The sequence below is a fragment of the Vidua chalybeata genome, chromosome 3 (assembly GCF_026979565.1).
Source record: "Vidua chalybeata isolate OUT-0048 chromosome 3, bVidCha1 merged haplotype, whole genome shotgun sequence".
NCBI lineage: Eukaryota > Metazoa > Chordata > Aves > Passeriformes > Viduidae > Vidua > Vidua chalybeata.
The window spans coordinates 79,973,980-79,988,115 of record NC_071532.1 but is presented as its reverse complement, the minus strand read 5'-3'; the positions used below and the strand labels follow the sequence as shown (position 1 = coordinate 79,988,115).

The following is a 14,136-nucleotide window of genomic DNA, read 5'->3' as shown; positions in this document are numbered from 1 at the left end:
AAATCTTATGCATGGAATCATCATGTCAGGGGTTTCAGGAACAAATTCAACTGCTGATAACTTTGAGAATTCTCACAGATGACATTAATGAAACACAATAAGTAAAAAGTACATAAGTAAAAAGGGGTTAGTCATACCCCTCAAAAAAAAAAAAACCCACCAAACAAAAAAAGACAGCAGTGAATGAACAGGAAAACAGAAACCACAGAGAAAATCATCACTTTTTTTTTTTTTTTTTCTCCCATGCTAAAGTCTGTACTAAAATAGTGCAAATTAAACCTATAGTAAGATGAGTCTGGGTACTTTTTTGTAAACAACACTTAGACTCATGAAAAGGGGAAAATAATAAAATTTCACATAAGAAAAATAAGCCACAGCTTCTGAATAAAAAAATGTATATGGTAACTAAACCTGAGACATACACTAAAACTAAGACATAGCAAAAAAATAATATTGAATGAAACCAGGTTATTTATGAGTCATATACAGTATTTAAGTGACACATTGTCTATCACTGACTCCAAAGAGGTAAAAATGCTACTACATTATCACAGCAATAATCTAGGATATAAAACTACCTAATATTTTCTCAAAAACCTCCAATTACATTTGCCACCTGAGACAACAAATGGAGTAAGCTTCTACAGGATACTGCCTCAGCACACTGCAGCTTGAGTGTTGATGGGAGCTGGAAGCCAGCTACCACATCCTGAAAAATAAAACATGAATGAGGAGGCAATCAGCATACAGCATGAGATCAGCCAGGCAGAGCAGAAATACCACTCCAGGAAAAGGCAGCAAACTGCTGGATTGCACATAAGTTTCTTTATCAAGAGATGGTCAAGAAATACTTGGAAAGAGCATCTTGAAATAAATGTCTTCTTGAAAAAAGCCAGACAGAACTTTTAAGTGTAGGTAAAAATGAGTAGCAAAGGGTATTAGAGGATAGTAGCCAATGAGTAGAGGAGGGTCTTTTGGGTTTGTTCTTTTTTTTTCCCCTTTTCCATTTAGTTGATTTCTGGGTCGTAGGAGTTTTGAGGTGTATTTTTTCATTCTGTTTCATTTTTAATGAAAAATATCACAATCCAAACAGGTACTTCACTAAAGTGACTGAGAGGTAGACAGCTAATTGCTGAGACAATGGCCTTGCTATGTGAAAACACATCAGCTGAACAAGAACCTCATAATCAAACAGAAAACATCACCATCTCAACTAATGGAAAATTTTAAGGTAGACATTAGAAAGACACAGGGAAATAAAGCAGAGGTTTCCAAGTGGGCATATTTGTTATTCTGCTAGACTGGCCCTGCCAGAGAGGAATTCCTCTCTGTGCCCATATAGACAAGAAGCACAGAGAAAAGCCGAGCCAGGTTGAAAGCATCACTTAAAAGATGAGTAGATCATCAAAAACAAACAGGTTGTCAAAAGTCTGAGCCACTGTCAGTGGGAAAGCTATTTCTGAAAAGTCAGAATTGCCAAATTCAGCCCACGACACTGGGTTAAGTGGTCATGGTACTTGCAGAAGTCAAGAGCCAAAGAGATAATGACAGCTCATAGCACTAGCAGCAGAGTTTAGATTTTAGAGTTACTAGTTCCAGAGAAATTTTTACAGGTTAAAAAAAAAAAAAAAAAAGGAAAAAGGGAAAAATAAAAAAGGAAACAAGAAAGCAGAGAAAAGAAAACAGAAGAAGAAAAAAGAAAACAGAAGTATTTTATGAGCAAGAAGCTGAGTTGGTGGCCAGGATTAAACCATAACACATGTATAAACAAGTCAGCTAATCTGCCCTAACAGGTGTTTTGATTTTTAAATTTACATCTCAAACAAATATGACAGAGGGGAAAGTGATGTAGTCTCCCTGAACAGGGTACTGTGATCTTATATAAAGAAACTGAAAACAACTTTCAGGACTTTTTATTTGGTGAGAACAACACGTGTGAAAGAAGAAGCAGGACCAGGACACTGTACTCTTGTGTCTCACTCCTATCTCACACAAAATAGGAGGGAACCAAAAGAGTCTCTGTGACAATTTATCTTCTTGAAACTCTTTTAGCCACAGGGAATAAAGGTAATTTTGCCTGAAATTTACTGAGCTCATTAGGAAGCATTTCCTACCATAGAAGTGAATATGTGAAGGTGCATGAGAAGGAAATTGGTTCCTGATTTCAGTCAGATCTCCATCCCCCTCTTCACTGCTTACATGCCTGTACCTCTATAGCACTGACTAGAAGTTACTGTAACCTCCATGGCATGTGTCAAGAGCATTAGATGGCTTAATGAGAAAATAATCCTTGCTTTATTTTTTTTTTTTCTTTTAAAGGAAGCTTTCTGATACTATATAGTTAGTACTTGCCATGAAATACCATCATAAAACCTTAGAACAGCCCTTGGTAATGTTACTACTGCAAGACCATGTTTCAGTTAGTTTAATGCATAACACATTAAAGTAAATACAACCTGGTTTGGTTTTTTTTCCTCCCTTTCAGCCTGATCCAAAATATGTTAAACTGATAGAAGGAGGCCAGGAATGTTGCAAAGGCTCAGGCTCAATACACTGAGCCACAGCTGCACCACCACACGAGAGCACATGAAGAAGCAGCCATACTTTCTGGAGATATTCAAGGCACAGATACTTTTGGGAAAACGTGGCTGGCAAACTGGTGTCTGATAAAGTCTGGGAAGCCAGAAGGGAAATACTCTATGTGTACAGCTCAACAGGATGTAGGACTCTATGACATTTTCCAGTTCTTCCTCACAGTTGGACTTCACAAAACTTAAAACTTAATTTCTCTCCCCATGAATTGCTCAGCAAGGTTATAAGGGATTCAGCACCCAGTAAGTGAAATAATTCATCATTATGCTGTCAGCAGTAGAATCCAAAAGAGATGTTATTAAAAAAGAAAGCAAGACTAAAAAAGCCAGTTCTTGAGTCTGTTGGATGTCAGCATATTGCTTCAGAGTCCAAGGCAGCATTAGAAACATCCAACTCTGAATACTTCTAATAAGTTAATTAAAGAAATATTACATTCCTATTCATAAAATCTTCCTTCTTCCAGAACGGACATTGATTGATGTTCTTAATAAATAAAAGATCATCAACTTTTATTCTATGATAAATCTTTCAAATTGACATGTGTTTGTACTTCCCTGCTCTACCCACTGCAACTCCTCCAGCTGCTATGAGGTATTAGCAATATTTCAAGAATGAAAATATGGAACTGTTCTTGTTTCTTCCCAAATGCCAGAATTGACAAAAATTAAACAGAAAGTGACATTTTCAACAGTTTTTACCTGATCCCATCATCCTTGCTGAAAATATGTGTCCAAATAATAATGCACAGCAGTCTACTCCTGCTTGACTTAACCTAATTCTTTCTTTGACTGAAGCAGGAAGAGACCTTTCATATGCCAGTCCACAATCCCTGAACATAGTAAATGTCTCTGTACTTCTCATTTCTCATCTTTAACTTCACTTGGGGTAGGGGGGGTGGTGGATGGAGCAATGGATATGACAAAAAACCCAAAACCTCCAACAAACAGGCCATGAAACAACAAAAAAACCCCAATCATGTAACCCAAAGAAATCCTGAGCCATACATCATAGTTTAGTTGATATCTGGTCATGATAAGCAGTCCACAATTGTTTGCAGGTCCGTATAAAAGAGCAGAATGTGTAAGTTTGTTATTTCCACACAACCACATGCCTACAGTTGGAGCAGGTCATGATTCTTTCACGCAAAAACCTTGTGAAGCAGTAGTCTAAAGCAGAAAGGGCTACAGAGAATTATTTTGCAAAAACATTTTATTTTTCAAAATATTTTTTAGCTTTGTACCCAGAGATGCAAAGCTAAAGCAAACAGATTTACAGTCCTTCAGGAGGACCCAGTTAGGCTAAGACAAAAATAAAAAAGCAGCAATGAGTTCAAATGTGATAAGGCAAAGCTTTGATTTTCAGTCCACTACATTGCTCCTTTCAATGCAACCACATTGGCTACATGGGGAGATAAGGCTCCTGTGCTTTCCTTGCCTGAAAATAGTTGATGCAAAAACTCTCTTTTCAGCGTTCCTTATCTCCAATCTACCCATCTTACCATAGTACCAGTAAGAAGTCTTATCCAAAGTAGATTGCCTGCAATAGTTCATAGATTCATTTCCTTTCTTATTTAACCAAGCTTTAAGAGCTTGCTGGACTTTCATATTTCTGTCCCTGCACTAAAGTTTCTGATCAAGATCTTGCTGCAATAACAGAATCACAGTAATAGCAATAAATATATATTATAGTTTTAGACAGTTAATGATATGGTACTCTGCTTTAAACTATTGTTTAAGGATAATTCTGACCATGCTGACACTCCCTATCAACAGCTCCTTTAAGTAAAGAAAGACAAAAATGCAGATGTGGGGGAAGGTGGTAAACAGAGAAATCTCCTTTCCCACTAATGAAACAACTGAAACAAGTAAACAAAGACACCATCAGTAAGTGAACTCCGACAGCTTTTTTCACCTAACATCTCAGTAACACAGAAACATGGAGACAGGTAGGGCCTGAGATGGATACAGCCAGTAAAGATCTCTTTCACCCATCAGTAATGTCTCATCCAAATCAATGGGAAGGAAAAGGCAAGAGGGTTCACACCCTAAATGGAGAGAAATGGAAACACTCCTGAGCAATTGAAAAGGAGACAGTGGTACTCAGACTAATGGTATTGGTTATATTCTACTTACCTATTCTCCTGGGTCACAGAATATCCTGAGTTGGAAGTGACCCACAAGGATCCTCAAATCCAACTCTTCAATGGCTGATACAAACCCACAACCTTGGTGCTAATAGCACCATGCTCTATCCCACTGAGTTAATCTCAGCAGTCAAATGGTGTTTCTCCCAAAATTTAGGGCCATTCCACTTCAAAGATCCCACTGTTTGAATGAGGCCCTTGGATAATCAAAAGGGAAAGCTTGTCCCCTAAATATTCCTAGACAGTACAAAGGCATGGACATTCAATTTTCCCTTGGTGAGATAACTCGTTTGCCAAAAGGGAACTCCATGCTACAGATGTGGCTGCTGTGATTTCCAACACTTTGTGACAGAAAGCCTTATGCTGACCTCTGTAAAACAGGACAAGAAAAAGAGGCTGGAGCCCTCAATTCTTGTTTTGATACAAACAAAATCATTTTTTATTATCCAGCCTGCAATAAAAATGAAATTTAAAAAACAAATTATAATTCCCACAAAGGTCACAGAAGTATCCAACACACTTGGAAACAAAAGCCAAATGAGAGGTTCACCTTGAGGTTCCCAGATGATGGGGCAGAGTGCATTGTCAGCACACATGACACCAAACTGGGGAGAGTGACTGATACACCAGAGGTTGTGCTGCCATCCAGAGGGACCTCCACAGCCTGAAGAAATGGGCTGACAGCCCTCATGAACAACACAGTACTACACAAACTGCTACAGAAAAAAAATTCATTATCATGATTATGCTGTAGAGGGGAAAATATTTTGTTGTCATATGATCAAAAGCAAAGAAACAAGTTTTTTGGGAGTTTTTTGCTTTTAACTCCCTGTGTTCTCAGAGGTGTGTCCAATGTCTTCAGTGGTCACTGTTAAGTGTCAATATCCAAACCTGACCACTGATCGGTTTGACCCCAGCTTCCTGAGAAACTTCACTTCTGTGTCAAACCACGACAACCCCTTAATGAAGTAAATTTTTTATCATCACAGACTTGTTTGTGCTCCAAGTTACATGAGGTTTGAAAGCACAACCCAGGAGAAATTAAATTCAGCTTCAAACTACATGAACTTGAATATTACTGAAATTAAGGTGGTCATTTTGGGCTCTGTACAACACAGCTTAATGACTGCTATGCAGGCAAGACTTTTATATAGAAACAGTAATATTAGGAATATTATAAACTCCAGTGCATTAAAAAACCAAAACATCACACACACATGTGGTCATTGCCACTGTATGGTGAAAACCTTATAGCTCCTGCTGCAACTGGTGCATTTCTAATACCGCCAATAGCACTTCACAGAGTAAGCTTGCAGTGCACAGCAGCACATAATCCTTTCCATTTCCTTGTCCACCGAAGATTTATCAATACCAGACCTTCAGTTGTCGCTGCTCGTTCTGAAGCTGCAAAGGAGCAGGGAGAAAAGGACTCAGTAAAACTTAGGTTTATGGTTTCTAGGAAAGAAGACGTTGGAAACTAAAAGACAAGAATGAATAAAAGGTAGCCCCAAAAAAATTGCAGCTTACAACTTACGATGGGTTTTCAGCCAAATTCCAGCCAAGGCCTCATTTTTTTATGCCATCAGTGAGAAGGGAGAGTGCCCTGGGAGTGGAATTTCCACCTCTTCTTGTGGTGCAAGCCTGTTCTGGCAGCAGATGCACTTGTTTCATAGAGAGGGTGAGAGAAAGAGAGGAACAAGTCTTGGTTGAAAGGCGTTCAGCATTTCAGCATTTAGCCTATACAGCTGATTCCAGAAGAGCTACAAGCTCCACATGGGACAGGAAAAGAAGGAGAAACTTCCAGATTCTCCTTCAGGACATGACAATAAATGTACTGCTTAACCTTAGACTAACCAGCTTCCTACTTGCATGTTGACAACCACCACCTGGAAGTTGGATAACAGCCCACAGTTAGTGTGCCTCACAAATACAGTGAGACGTAATCGTTAACATTTGCAAAGCACATAGATAAAGTTCAGATGAAAAGGTTCACTACCACTGAGTACACAGAGATGGAGGGAAGAGATAACATGTTACCTGTATTTGTTGAATGGTGCAATATAATTCAATTCTACAACCATAAGCAAATACAGCTATGCACACGTGCATGCACACACATTCTCCTTCAGCCCACGTGCTATCAGCTATTTGTGTAACACAAAGATGTGATCTTGGAAACCCTGCTGCACTCACAGCCCAATTCCATCTTTGCAGTATGCATGAACATGGGCAGTGTGTCTTGTAAGCATATTAAAATAAACATAGTGGGAAAAAAACTTAGATTCTGCGCATTTTTCCCTCCTATTGCAATAAAGGCACTATAGAGAAAGCCAGGTGAACAAAAATATCAGTATGTGCATATAAGGAAAACAGAAAATAATTTTAATACATCCTTTATACCTTCTTCTTTTAGCTAACATATCCGTTGTTCCCAGCGTTGTGTCACCAAATGGCACGAGCACAGCTCTCATCACCAAGTGCTGTGTTGCCATCTATGACACCTGCAGAAATGGTGGGGTCCTCTTCAGAACAAATTTATAACAGTAGATAAAAAATTGGCCTAGAAGCCCAGTCACACTGAAGGCAGTCACAGCTGATGAATCATGAAGACTGCAGAGAGTTGAGCAGGAGGCAGGAGCAAGCAGCTTGTATTCCCTGCACAGCTCTCCTGACCTCTTCACCTGCTGTCCAGGGGCTGCAGCCGTGCTCACGCAGCAGGCACAGTGGCTGTGCTTAAAGCAAAAGGCACCTGGCACCCTCCCAGCCACGTCGCCTACAGCACAGGGAGCTATTTCCTTGTAGTTGGGGTCCACTCCCTGGTAAACATACGTGACATATTCCTACAGAATTGCAGGATGGTGAAATGACTATGTGAAGAAGAAAGATCCCTCTTCTACTTTAATGGCATGCAGTCTGAGGAGACAAATCTGGAAACAGTTTACCATTGTGAAAAGTTAGTTGAGAATCCAGCCTCAGGTGGACTCTCCCTATCTTCCTGAAACAAACTTTAAAATAATATAGAAGGGAGAAAAGAGAAAAAAAAAAAGAAATCTTACAGTACTGAGACTGATATAAAAACTTTTGTATCCATCTTCCCTGCTCATGTTCTTATTTGAGAATTATTCATTAAAATTATTACATTATTATTATTAGGGAGAGAACTGACTCTCAGCTTTCCCTCAGCTGTACATTATTACTTGAGAGCAAATGCAGTGGATCTGTTTAAGTCAGCTGTAAGGTCAACTTGCCTTTGATTGTTTGCTTCCTTATCTGTTTTTCATACATCCTTTATGCAAATGAAACAAGAAAAAATCCCCCAAGCATACCCAGGCTTTTAACAATTATATTTCCTTCATCATCTGAAAAGCTTATGCAAGATTTGGAAGAATTGACCCCAAACATTAAAATATGTGTTTTAAAACAACTCTGTAGATCTACAAAGAATTCATTTAAATCAAGATCAAGGAGTGTGATGTTCTGTTCCAAACCATCACTTGATTCAAACTTTCTTATCTCCCTGCATCAGTTTCCTCCCAAGAAAACTGCAGTTGAATGAGAACATTGTTCTCCCACTCCATGAGATTATGAATCCTGTTGAGGGGCCTGATTTTTGACTGGCTATTTCCAGCAAAAAGCATTCTCCAAGATGAGCCACACAAAGAAAATGCACTTGGCACAAAGCCAATGCTTTTGACAAACTCATGGTTTTTCCGTGAAAACGTGAACCAAGGAATTTTCCTCCCTCTTTGCAAAGGTTGAAACATGCAAATTCAGGCACCTTCACGTACTCTGAATGGAGCTGCAGAGACCCAGCCCAGGAACAGTTCTCAGAAGCCACTCCAGGATGGTCACACTCCCCTCACTGGACTGCCCAAGTCTTCACTGTCTGTGACCATGGCCCAGTCACACATCACCCACCAAGGCCCTATTTCATGTTTCAGGCCTGAGCTGAAATCTATATATTGTACAGAAACAGAACACTGTAAGCATTTCAGTCATTTAAACCACAGGAAATAAAACATGCTTTAAGCAACACCTTGATAAACTAGAGTGCATTCCTCAAGGCTAGTCTAAAGAGCAGACTTTCAACTATTACTATTAATTCCTGCCAGTCTTATCTAAAGCCACTGCAAAAGTTTCCTCTTTTTTCATGTTATTCACATGCCACAAAATAAGGGGATAAGACAGGTCATGCTAAAGAAATAGTATTCTATGTGAGAAATAGAAACAAGAGAAAAAAAACGAGAAATCAAGACAGAGAATGAAAGAGGAATAGAAATAGAGAAATAGAAAAATAGGAAAAAAAAACAAAAACAGAACAACAGAAAGAGAAAAATCAAAGAATAGAAAAAGAGAAAAAAAAAAAAAAAAAAAACAAACAGAAAAGAGAACAGAAAGCTGAATTGTTGCTAGAACAGACACCTCACCTGAGGAATATCTTCATCTCCAGCACATTCTTCACATCCAAGTCCCTTTCCTCCAGGCAAAGCCTGCAAGAGCTCCTAGTGCTGAAAGACTAGTGCAATAAGAGTCCATGAAGGTATGAGAGCTGCCATAAATATGGCTTTTTTTGGTGCCATGATACACACTGTAGTTCAGGAAGAATTTTACTGGAAAGCAAAAACTTTCTAGGTAGAGTTTGTGATACCACTCGCTCATACAAGAAAAATCTCACAGAAGCCATTAGAGGGACTCCCTAAACTAAAGAACTTCTCTGCTGTATCATTGCTCAAACCCTTTCATTTCAAACATACATTGTGTGTGTGTGAATTTGTTGGCCTTCTACAATTAATGTTTTTTTTTCTCAAGGTTAGACACCTGAAACACTACAAAAGTAGTCCCTTCCCTCTTGACATTTCTCAGGTCTGCCACAGTGAGAGCCTTGACAGGAAAGATTCATTTTGTATGCCTCAACATCTCACTTGACCACTTTCCAGCACATCAGGCAATAGAGAGAAAACCTTTACCTTCAGTTTAAGTAGCAGGCACTTTACTGGAGTTTTCCAAACTTTTCTTGGAGTAAAAATAGATGGAAGACATTCCGAGATCATTTGATATCTTAACTGACAGTTCCAGTTACTACAAAGTGTCTCTGGTGACATCTTGCAAGTCAAGGATTAAGGGCTTAAGTTACTTTATTCCAGTGTAAATATTTTACCTTTATATTTAGAACATGGTCTAACAAACCAGTGTTCTGTTCTGACTTGTCTTTACTTCAGAGCTAGCAATTCTCTGGGTAAGGAGGAGAGTTCAGGTTGCCAAGGGGCTGCAGAACATCATTTCAGTTGCAGAATAATCAATGAACCCAATCAAACACTTGAACACTGTCGAAAGAGCTCAGAGTATCTTTTTATATTATTAAAAAAAAAAATAGAGGGTAAGGCATGGGGATGAAAACTTTGAACATTTGAAGTTCAAAAGGGTTCATTTTAAAACACGCAGCTAAAATATTCTATTGCCACCTACAAATGATGCTAAGCACAGGGTGGGGGATGGGGAATTCAGTTAAAAAACATACAGTAGGAAGGTATCATCAAGTCTTATAACAGAAGCTAAATTAGGAAATTTAGTCATTTTTTTGTCAATGCTGTTCTGTGAAAGGTTGCACAATCAGTCCTTATATGGAAATTCCATTCAACAATACTGTCAGATTAGTCACTAAAAACAACTTCTATACTTGAGGAACAAAAGTAGCAAAGATTCTACAATTGAGTGAAGTCTCCCACTTTACATTTTCATTTCAATGTACAGTGCAGAAAAGTTATGCATTCCTCAAATGCCTTGACACAGTAACAGCAAGTCCTGAAGGTAGTGCAGTATTATTAAAATTTTAAATTGGTTTTTTTTCCTCCATTTGAAGGAGGAAAATTCACAAGTTTTACTTATCCCTCTACTTTTTTAAGAAGTTACTGTAGTTGGGGATAATGAATGATGAAGGAGAAAAGACAAAATGCTTATTCAAGGAAACTGTATCGGAGGATGGTTCATTTGTCTTTGAGATAAAACAAATACTTCACTAAAATCCTTTTGTTTAGGTTGTATTTCTTACACTAAATAGCTGCAATACATCTTCAACTTATAAATCTATATTTGAAATATTGGTTTTTACTGCAAACTCTGATGTGCTGCATTACGTTCACTAGAACCTGGGAATTCAATCCTGTTTTGGTGGAAGTTAAAGGAGCTAACAAGCCCAGAAATGACAAAATATGATTAGAGCTGAATTCATGTTTGTTGTAACAAAAAAAGGCCACAAAGTTGGGCATCTGAGCTAGAAAATTACAGTTTTCTTTGACACATTTTAGCCTTAATAAAGCAGTTCTACCACAGCATTTAGTGTTCTCAACTCCAGAAGAGTGGTACACTGATCATTCTTTGCTTTTGTTTAAAAAATATTGCATATTTTTTAATGATGATGATGCCCAAACAAACTGTGACAATAAAATCACAACTTGAAAGCAGTCAAGCTCTTTGGCGTGGTGGAAACATCTCAATGAGCATGAGATTTTCAATGGCATATTAAAAAAAAAAAAAGCAAATTAGCAAATTTACAGTAATTTTACATTTGACAATAAATTAGATGCCACCTGGAAAGGCCTACTGCTTCTATAGCTATTTCTCACATTACATAAGCTTTCTTTTAAACCAGAGGATAGTTTCAGCAGGCCCTAAGGCCCTTTAGTGCATCAAGTAAAATCCTTAATGCAAGTATTACCAGCAGTTTACTGAATGAATTACCAGTAGAATTTGAAACAGAATTAAAAACTACATCTTTCCTGCCTGTGTAGATTCAAAAAGTCTGCAGTTCTTGTTTCAGACACAAAAGAAATACTCATCAATTACTCTAGTTACCTAAATAATTGATTATATATAGACAGCACATAAAAGTACACTAACTTTGTATAAATCAAGATTTTATGGTTTATTGTGGTTTTTTTACAATTTTTGTGGGGGATTTTTTTGGTGTAGCTTGACCTGAAATCATTAAGACATATCTACATCACTTTTTTCAAGATTCTTTTATCACACAGTGATCAATTTTTTACATTCATTTTCTGCAGATATCTCCATTCCAGTTTTCCAGAGTTCAAGAGTACTGACATTACTGAGGAAGTACAAATTCAAACACACCTATACAAACGAGACAAACTAGACAAAATATTGCAGATAAGACTACCATTTTTTCTTTTTTTTTTTTTTATATCTATAAATTTGTTTCAACCAGGCACAGTTTGGAACACAATATTGAAAGCCATCTATGATAATTTTTGCAGCTCAGGTATTTGCAAATTTCCCAGTCAAGCACTCGCCCCTACAGCTTCAACGTATACACTGATCTTTTATTTCCTCAGCACTTCACGTGAATTGTCCCCAAACACAGTGGTTCTAAAACCACACCATATTTACCAGAGTAAGACTATGGATGGGCTAATTAAATGGCACCATGTTCTCTTGAGCTGTGTGCTTTACTTCAAGACACAGCTGGCTGCTCCAAGGCCGGGCTCACTCAGAGCAGTGACAAACATGCACAGCTGAGCCGAGCGCAGGCGATGGCCGGGCACAGAGGCACAGCCTGGGGCACAGCAGGGAAACGTGCTGGCCACAGCAACCAGAGAACCAGGACTTGCACACGGAACTTAAGACAAACTGCACTGTCAAACTGTACTTTTACATGAAGTTCAAGCACAAATTTTTTCTCAATATTCCCAATTTGCAAGAAAGGTCTGAAGGACACACCCCCAAACTTTAAAGGTGTTTAATTTTGCACATTCAATTCCACATTAAATCACAAAATAAACACTCGCTTTTCACCTGTTAATTTAACAAAAACCCCTTACAACTTAAGATTAGCAAATACATTCCCAATCTACAGCCTCATATAACATTACTAATTATTGGTGTCATTAAAGAAATGCTGTCAAAACATACATACAATAGATACTGTGGGTAAAGGACACAGTGAACATATTATTCCATTCTCTCTAACAAATAACTAGTGATTATGGGCAGTGTTTTAATGCTGATGTTAAAAATTACATGATTCTTATTCTTCCAGTCCTGTTTTACTTGTAAGAAGAATTACAATTTCAGAAGTGCACATACAGCTGTGAGAACTGTGGAAGGGAGGACTGTGAAGAGTACAAATTAGTGCTTGTTCCACATAGGTGCTGCTATAGGTCCCTGTGGAGCCCTTTCAACAGTCACAAATTCTTCAGGGTTGTCAAAAGCTTCATAGTGCACTAACAAGTCTTGAATAGCACACTCCTCAATCTGGAAGGAAAAAAATAGCATGTATGTCAGTGTCAGGTCTACATTTACACCACAGGCATGGCTATGAACTAGCTATGCTGATCTGAACGCATCAGACCTACTAATGAGGAAGGAGTAGTAGATTATACATTCTTCAGACAACTTGAAGAAATGTCATGTTTTCAGGCCCTGCTCCTCACAGGAAACTCTGAGGCACCTTGGTATCTGCTGGAAAGACAAAAGAGCTGGACACAAACCCTTTAAGATGCCTCCCCACTGGTGAAAAATTATTAACACAGATGATGAAGGAGGTGATCAAGGGAGACATTCTGATGGATCTCATACTCCCCCAAAAAAAAAAAAACCAACTGGCCAGGGATGTGAAGGTAAGGGCAGCCTTGGCTGCAATGACAACGAGATATTGGAGTTCAGGATCCTGAAAGCTGGGAACAAGAGAAATAGCAAACAACTTGGGACTTCAGAAGTAAAGACTACAAAGGCATCTGCTTGGAAAAATTCATGGAATTTGGCCCCAGAATGAAGAAATGTCCAGGACTGATGGCTGATTTTAAAGATCATCTCCACCAAGCTCAAGAACCCACCATGCCAATGAGCATCCTAGCCAAGTAAGAATGGCAGGAGGACTGCACAGCTGAAAAGAAGAGCTCCTGACAAAATCCAAACAAAAAGGAAGCATACAAGACATGGGAGCAGAAAAAAAGTGACACAGAAGGAAAACAGAGACACTGTGTGACAACACAGGACAAGAATTAAGAAAGTCAAAGCCCACCTGTGGTGAAATCTGGCAAGGAACATGAAGGGCAGCAAAACAGGCTTCTACTGCAGCAAAAAAAGAAAACATGGATCCACTACTGAATGAAAAAGACATGGAAGAGGCTGGGGTCCTTCATCTTGGTCTCCAGCATGATCATGTCTCCAGCAATGCCAGGCCCTGGAGATCAGAGCCCGCCAAAATGACTGCAAGACCGCTCTCAGAAAAACCTTTGAAAAATTATTGCAAAAAGGGTTGATTCCTGAGGACTAGGAATCAAGTGTCATTCCTACCTTCAAGGAGGGCAAGAGGATCTGAGTGACCACTAGGTGATTCCTGGGAAAATGGTACAGCTCAAGTATTAACTAAGAGTTTAAGT

The 14,136-nt window shown here is 38.6% G+C and overlaps 1 protein-coding gene across 2 annotated transcripts in view; it reads right to left on the bottom strand.

Moving 5' to 3' along the window:
* Nucleotides 1-11,632: 11,632 nt before the first annotated feature.
* Nucleotides 11,633-14,136, bottom strand: part of IBTK (inhibitor of Bruton tyrosine kinase) — a 54,388-nt gene continuing 51,884 nt past the window's right edge. For both annotated transcript variants that reach the window (XM_053937161.1, XM_053937162.1), the window contains exon 29: nucleotides 11,633-13,006. In XM_053937161.1, coding sequence (XP_053793136.1) covers nucleotides 12,881-13,006 — 126 coding nt within the window. In that variant the 3' untranslated portion in view covers nucleotides 11,633-12,880. The remainder of the gene's footprint in view (nucleotides 13,007-14,136) is intronic.